This window comes from Pipra filicauda, unplaced genomic scaffold (genome assembly GCF_003945595.2).
Source record: "Pipra filicauda isolate LSUMZ 115617 unplaced genomic scaffold, ASM394559v2 scaffold1185_size23539_pilon, whole genome shotgun sequence".
NCBI lineage: Eukaryota > Metazoa > Chordata > Aves > Passeriformes > Pipridae > Pipra > Pipra filicauda.
Window position 1 is genome coordinate 6,950 of NW_024103635.1, and position 7,578 is coordinate 14,527.

The 7,578-nt window shown below is 53.7% G+C and overlaps 1 protein-coding gene across 1 annotated transcript; it reads right to left on the reverse strand.

The window, feature by feature from the left end:
* Nucleotides 1-208: 208 nt before the first annotated feature.
* On the reverse strand, nt 209-1,189 carry LOC114003291 (olfactory receptor 14J1-like). Its single transcript, XM_027750131.2, has one exon. It carries the CDS (start codon nt 1,181-1,183, stop codon nt 209-211), a length of 975 nt encoding a protein of 324 aa, XP_027605932.2. The 5' UTR covers nt 1,184-1,189.
* Nucleotides 1,190-7,578: the final 6,389 nt, after the last annotated feature.

Genomic DNA, 7,578 nt, shown 5'->3' on the forward strand with positions numbered 1-7,578 from the left:
TGCACAAACTTTTATTTTGTTTAAATGTACACAAAGCATGACTCCTCATTTGTATATTTTGTTGGTGAAAAAAGAGGTAGAGAGTGAATTTGATGGGATGAAGAATAAAATTTCAGTGTTAATGACATGAACAGAGGGAAAAAAAAGGAAAGCCCCCCACCCCCACCACTATCAAAAGCTCTGGAAGGCAGGCTGGGCCCGAAATGTGTTACACAATGAGTGTTCTGCAGAAGAAAAGATGCAGTTTATTGCTTCTCAAAAAACACGTAGTCATCATTTTCCCTACTGCATCCTTGAGCTCCTGGTTCCTGAGGCTGTAGATGAGGGGGTTCAGTGATGGAGGCACCACCACATAGAGAACTGCCACCACCAGGTCCAGGGACGGGGAGGAGATGGAGGGGGGCTTCAGGTAGGCAATTATGGCAGTGCTGACAAACAGGGAGACCACGGCCAGGTGAGGGAGGCACGTGGAAAAGGCTTTGTGCCGTCCCTGCTGAGAGGGGATCCTCAGCACAGCCCTGAAGATCTGCACATAGGAGAAAACAATGAAAACAAAACAACCAAATGCTAAAGAGATAGTAAACCAGAGAAGCCCAATTTCCCTGAGGTAGCCTGAGTGTGAGCAGGAGAGCTTGAGGATGTGTGGGATTTCACAGAAGAACTGGCCCAGGGCATTGCCCTGGCACAGGGGCAGGGAAAATGTATTGGATGTGTGAAGCAGAGCACTGAGAAACCCAGCAGCCCAGGCAGCTGCTGCCATGTGGGCACAAGCTCTGCTGCCCAGGAGGGTCCCGTAGTGCAGGGGTTTGCAGATGGCAACGTAGCGGTCGTAGCACATGATGGTGAGGAGGGAAAACTCTGCTCTAAGAAAGAAGACAAGCAGAAAGAGCTGTGCAGCACATCCGTGGTAGGAAATGGTTCTGGTGTCCCAGAGGGAATTGTGCATGGCTTTAGGGACAGTGGTGCAGATGGTGCCAAGGTCTGTGAGGGAGAGGTTGAGCAGGAAGAAGCCCATGGGGGTGTGCAGGTGGTGGTCACAGGCTACGGCGCTGAGGATGAGGCCGTTGGCCAGGAGGGCAGCCAGGGAGATGGCCAGGAAGAGCCAGAAGTGCAGGAGCTGCAGCTCCCGCCTGTCTGCGAATGCCAGGAGGAGGAACTGGGTGGGGGAGCTGCTGTTGGACATTTGCTGCCTCTGGACATGGGGACCTGTTCGAGGAGGAAAGGACAGTGACTGTGCAGGGCAGACTTCTCTGAGAAAAGCCCTTTCTCAGAGGCCCATCCCTGCTCCTCAACACCTCCCCTTTGACCATGTCCAGGTGTCCTTCCTTCCCCTGGTTGCTGGAGCCCTGATTGCTGCTGGCCAAGTGCTCTGTGAGCAGCAGGACCTCAGCCTGCAGGACATTGGGCAGTCAGCCCTGCTCCCCCCAGTCAGGGCACGGGAACAGTGAGGGCAGGGCCAGTCCTGGGGGGTGAACTTTGACAAAGAATCTGCTCCTAAGGCACAGCAGCTTGTCAGCTACAGCACTGCCAGGGTGCAGGCAGGGGGACAGCAGAAGGCAGAGGGAGAGATTCTGCTGCACTCCGGGAGAACAGAGAGGTCTGTGAGGCAGGAGGATTGTCTGAGGCCTAGTGCAGAGTGAGGGGAGCTGCTCTGTCCTTCTGTCCTGTGCCAGCTGCCCTACACTGGCACCTTTCTGAGACACAGCTCAAAGTTACACTCCTGTGTTCCCCTGGAGAGCAGAGGGACCCACGGCAGAGAAATGGGCTCCCCCTTTCCCAAAGTCAGGGACAGTCAGCTCATTCCCAGCCTCCCAGAGCCCAGAGCCCCCTGGGACACAGAGAGCTGGGACACCTCCTTGCTGTGCTCAGCCCTGCACAGGAGGAGCCCCAGGGGCTGGGCCTGACTCTGCAGCTCAACCTGCCATTCCCAGAGAGCCTGTCAGCAATAGCAGGGGCACCTGAGCAAGGCAAGGAGAGAGACAGCCGGGCCCTGAGGAAAGGCTTTCCCTTCCCAGCCCTGCACAGCCCCTCCCAGGCAGCCCCAGGGCAGGACAGTCCCCTCAGGCCCTGCTCAGCAGCAAATGGGCCCAGGGCAGCAGGGATGCCCTCCATCCCTCGTGCTGCTCTGCCTGCCCAGGAGGTGCCTGAGGGCCCAGAGCCCCCGGGCTGAGGGCTGTGCTGGCTGGGAGGGGACACAAGAGCTGTGCTGCTCAGGGAAGGGGTCTGCACTGCAGGGCAGGGCCGGGAGGTGCCACATCTGCCCTGCAGCAGGGCTGCCCTCAGCATTCCCTCCCTCCCTGCCCATGTCTCTGCTGCCTGGAGCTGTCCCAGCTGGGAGCTGGTCCTTGGGCCCCGTGGTCCTTCCCTGCCAGTGCTCCCAGAGCCCAGCTCAGCCCCTGAATGCACAGCTCAGCCCTGCAGCTGCTCAGGCTGTGCAGGGATTAAAGAAGAGCTCAGCCCAAGCCTGGGGACAGTGGGAAGGTGCTGCTGGCTGGATCTGGAGGCTGGTGAGGGTGAGGGCACTGGCTGAGGGTCTCAGGAAACATCAGCACAATGGTTTAAGTCTCAGCCCCTGCTCTTAACTGTCCAGCTGAGATTCCATTCCTATCAATTTGAAAGAAAAGTAGAAGCACAGATTGATGAAAGCAGAGACTCAAGCAGGAAAGTCTGGCCCTGAAGGTGCTCATGAAAAGTCCCATCAAAATGACCTGGCTATGAGCTGGAGCTCTGAGCAGCCCTTGCCCAACCAGCACCCTCTCAACAGCAGAAGAAACCTGTCCTGCCCTGCCAAGAGTCACTCCTTCCACGCACAGCTTCACTCCACAGTGCTGTGGGAGCTCCCCAGGAAGAGTGAGAGGTGACCCCAGCAGTGACAGATCCCCTGCCCTGGCAAAGAGCCCTCTGGGCTGCAGGATCCTGCTCTGCAGGACAGCCCTGGGCACCCCTGGCTGCACCCCCCCTTCACACCCTGCAGCTGTCCCTGGAAGGAGCCGTCCTGCCCTGTCCCTCTGATGGTGCCACAGAGAAGCCCTGCCCTGGAGCTCCTCCTGCTCCTCTGCAACAGAGAAACTGTGGGAGTCCTCCTAAAAGATCCTCCAGGCTGTGAATGTGCCAGCTTTGGCAGATTCCTCCAGGCACACAAGCAACATTGTCCTGCATGCACAGACTTACCATAGAGAGGCTGTGAAAATCTCTCCAACACTGAAGGTTCAGCTCACTGTCTTTCCAATCCTGATTCCTTTTAACCTTTTCCTGCCTGGCTCCCTTCCCCTGGGTGCTGCAGGCAGTGCCCTCAGCCCTGCTGGGCTGTGCAGAGGAGCTGTTCCTGGGCAGAGCTGTCTCTTTGAAGCTCTTCTTGGTTGCCAGGAGCTCCCTGTGTGCCAGGAGCCTGGCCCAGCTCAGCAGCACAGCAACAGCCCCAGGCATTTCATAACCCTCAGGGGGGTTTGTCCTTGTTTACATGAGACTCAGTCCCTGAGAGTGAGTTCAAACAACTTCTCAAGAAGTCAAAATGAGATTGAAACACCAAAGTTTCTTGTAGTGCTAATGAGTCTCACTGAGGGACACAACTGAGAAGGTGTCCCCAGGTTCCAGTTAGAGCAGAAAAGTGCAGACAGTGATGACAAGGATGAAGAAGCAAGGGAAAGGTGGCTCTGATGCTGAATAAACCTTGACTTGTTTCTTTAATCCAGAGGACCAAGACCTGACCCTCAGCGCCCAGAAAGGGACATCCTGCCTCATTCCTCAGGGCTCTTCCTGGGGCACTGGGATGTGGGATGTGCAATGCCAAGGGCAGGCCCATGGGGTGGCACCTGCCAGGCTGCTGAGCAGGGACAAGGAGGCCATGAGGCCCCAGGGCTGCAAGGGGCACTCCCCTCCTCCTGGCCTCAGGGGCACAGACAGCAGCCCTGGCCAAAGGCCTGCAGAAGGTGGCTCTGTCAGGGCCTTTCAGCTTCTCCCCCTCCCTGTCTCCTCTCCAGCCCAGGCTGTCCTACGGTGTCCATGCCCTGCCCCTTGCCCTGCAGGCTGTCGTCATCCCCCCGGCTGCCCCACCTGGCTGGCACCTTCCTGCACTGACATCTCTGCGTCCTCCCTGGCTCTTCCTGCACACACAAAGCCTTGGGCTCATCCAGACTCCTCCTGGGTGATGTGTTCCAGCCCAGTGTTTTCCATGGAGTGAAATTCCTTTTTCCTCATGTCTACTTGGGACCTCCCCAGCTGCACTTGGCATCAATTCTTTCTTTCTCATGCTCTTTTCTGCTCTGACAAAAGGATCCACCATCTCTAAATCCTCCCTTCAAGCCCTCTCAGGGCTGTCTTGTGCTGTCCTCAGTCTCCACACCACTGAGGCCACAGCTCCTTAGCCCCTCTCTAGTGCTCATGTGCTTGAGACATTTAAAGCCCATCTTGGGAGATCTCTGGGCACTCACTAATGTTTTTGCAGATGAAAATATCGTGCTCAAAGCCTAAGTAAATCACAGTTGCCATGACAACCAGCATGCATTCCCATTGCTATGGTCAGTTACCATGGCAAATAGAGTACATTCCCATTGCCACAGTCAGTTACCATGGCAACCATAATACATTGTCATTGCTGTGGTCGGTTACCATGGCAACCATAATTGCTACAGTCATTTAGTTGGCAAACAACATACTTCCCACTGCTATGGTCAGTTACCATGGCAAACAGCATATATTCTCATTGCCATGGTCAGTTACCACAGCAACTACCATACATTTCCATTGCTAAGGTCAGTTACCATGGCAACCATCACACATTCCCATTCCTACAGTCAGTTACCGTGGCAACGATCATACATTCCCACTGGTATGGTTGGTTACCATGAGAACCAGCATACAGTCCCATTGCCATGGTCAGTTACCACGGCAACCATCATACATTGCCATTGGTACAGTCAGTTACCTTGGCAACTATCATACATTCCCGTTTCTACGGTCAGTTACTACAGCAACCATCATACTTCACACTGGTACAATCGGTTACCATGGCAACCGTCACACATTCCCATTCCTACAGTCAGTTACCATGGCAAACATCATACATTCTTGTTTGTACGGTCAGTTACCATGGCAACCATCATACATTCCCATTCCTACTGCCAGTTACCATGGCAACATCATACATTCCCATTGCTACAGTCGGTTACCATGGCAACCATCATTCATTCCCATTCCTATGGTCAGTTATCATGGCAATCATCATAGTTCTCACTGCTGTGGTCAGTTACTATGGCAACCAGCATACATTCCCATTCCCATGGTCAGTTACTATAAGAACCACCATACATTCCCATTGCTACAGCAGGTTACCATGGCAACCATCATACATTGTCATTGCTATGTTCGGTTACCATGGCAACCATCATACAGTCACTTTGCTATGGTCGTTTACCATGGTCGTTTACTAACACACATTCTCGTTGCTACGGTCAGATCCCACGGAAAACACCATACATTCCCATTGCTACAGTACGTTACCATGGCAACCAGCATACATTGTCGTTTCTATGGTCAGTTACCATGGCAACCATCATTCATTCCTGTTGCTACAGTCAGTTACCATGGCAAACATCATACTTCCTACTGCTACGGTCAGATACCGTGGCAAACAGCATACATTCCCATTGCCATAGTTGGTTACCATGGCAACCATCTTACATTCCCATTGCTATGGTCTGTTACCATGGCAACCATCATTCATTCCAGTTGCTAGGGTCAGTTACCATGGCAAACATCACACATTCCCCTTGCTACACTCAGTTACCATGGCAACTATCATACCTCCAGTTGCTACAGTCAGTTACCATGGCAACCATCACACATTTCCATTGCTTTGGTCTGTTACCATGGCAACCATCACACATTCCCGTTGCTAGGGTCAGTTACCATGGCAATCATCATACATTCTTATTGCTATGGTTGGTTACCATGGTAACCAGTATACATTTCCATTGCTATCATCAGTTACCACAGGAACCATAATACTTCCCACTGGTACAGTCAGTTACCATGGCAACCATCATACAGTCTTATTGCTATGGTCAGTTACCATGGCAAGCATCACATATTTCCCACTGCAAAGGTCAGTTACCATGGAAACCATCATGCAGTCCCATTGCTATGGTCAGTTACTATGGCAACCATCATAGATTCCTGTTGCTATGATCGGTTACCATGGCAACCATTATACACTTCCATTGCTATGGTCGGTTACCATGGCAATGAGCATACATTTTTCTTTCTACAGTCAGTTACCATGGCAACCATAATACATTCTTATTGCTATAGTCAGTTACCATGGCAACCAGCATACATTCCCATAGCTACAGTCAGTTATTATGGTAACCTCTTGATTCCTCTTGGAGAGAAGCAGATGCAGATGAGCCTCCCCCTTGTCCACCAACCTGCCAGCTGTGCTCTAAAGGCCTGTGTGCCAAGGGGTGTCTTCACCAAGAGGTTTGTATGCACAAACCTCTGGGACCCTTTGCATCCTGTCATGGTGCCTTTCCAGTGAATTCCAGGGTTATCAAAGACAACTGGAATGGGATCTTTGTCTCACTCCACAAGGTCACCCAAACCACTCTCTCCTCTGACCCTCACCCACAAAAGTTCACCCAAGTTCTTCATCCCCTAGAGCAGCTGCACAGGTCCAAGAAGCTCCTTCCCACTGAGGACACCTCTCTCCTGCTCTTTCTCTCCTGTGTCTCCTTGGCCTTCTCTCCCAACCCATCACAGCCCTGCAACCTGGGAACTGTCTCAGCAGGCCTGGGCTCTTATTGCCTGCAAGTGGAATGCAGAGAGACTTGGGGCTGCAGCTCCTCCTGCCTGTGCCCCACACGCAGGGCATTGGGGCCTGTCTGGCTGCAGCCCCTCAGTGGGGCACCGGGGTCAGAACAGACTTGCAGTGGGGAAAGCTGCTCTGAAAGCCCCGAGAGCTGGGCTGTGCAGAGGCTTTGCTGACAGTGGCCTTGGGGGTGGACGTGCTGGGACTCAGGCCCAGGGGGAAAATCCCAGGCCTGATCCCTGAGGAGATCAGCACATGCTGCTGAAATGCTGGGGGAGAGCAGAGCCAGCAGAGGGAGGAAACAAGTGTGGACAGCCTGGGCTGATGGGATTTGGACTCGTGCCTGGCCCGGCCTTGGCTGGGCAGAGAAGGGACAGCCTTTGTGTCCCTGCAGGGCTGGGATTCACTCCCTGCACCAAAGGCACCCAATGTGTCTGAGAAGCCCTGGGTGGTGCCTGTCACACAACTGCTGGGAATGGGGACGGGGTCCCTGCACAGGCCCTGTGCTGTCCAGGGCAGCTGCTGCACTTGTGCTGCAGAGCCCTGGCACCTCCCCTGGCACTACAGGCCCCTCTTTGGCTGTTCAGTCCAGGCTCAGCTGCCCTGAATTAGGTTCAGCAATGAAGGGATGTCCAGGAGACAACTGCCATTGTGCTCTGAGGACATGTAGAAAATACCCTGATAAAGAACAGGAGAGAGACCTCTCTCCCTGTGCCACCTGACTCCATTTGGTCACCTGAACACACGTATGGGCTGCCCTGGACAGAAGGAAC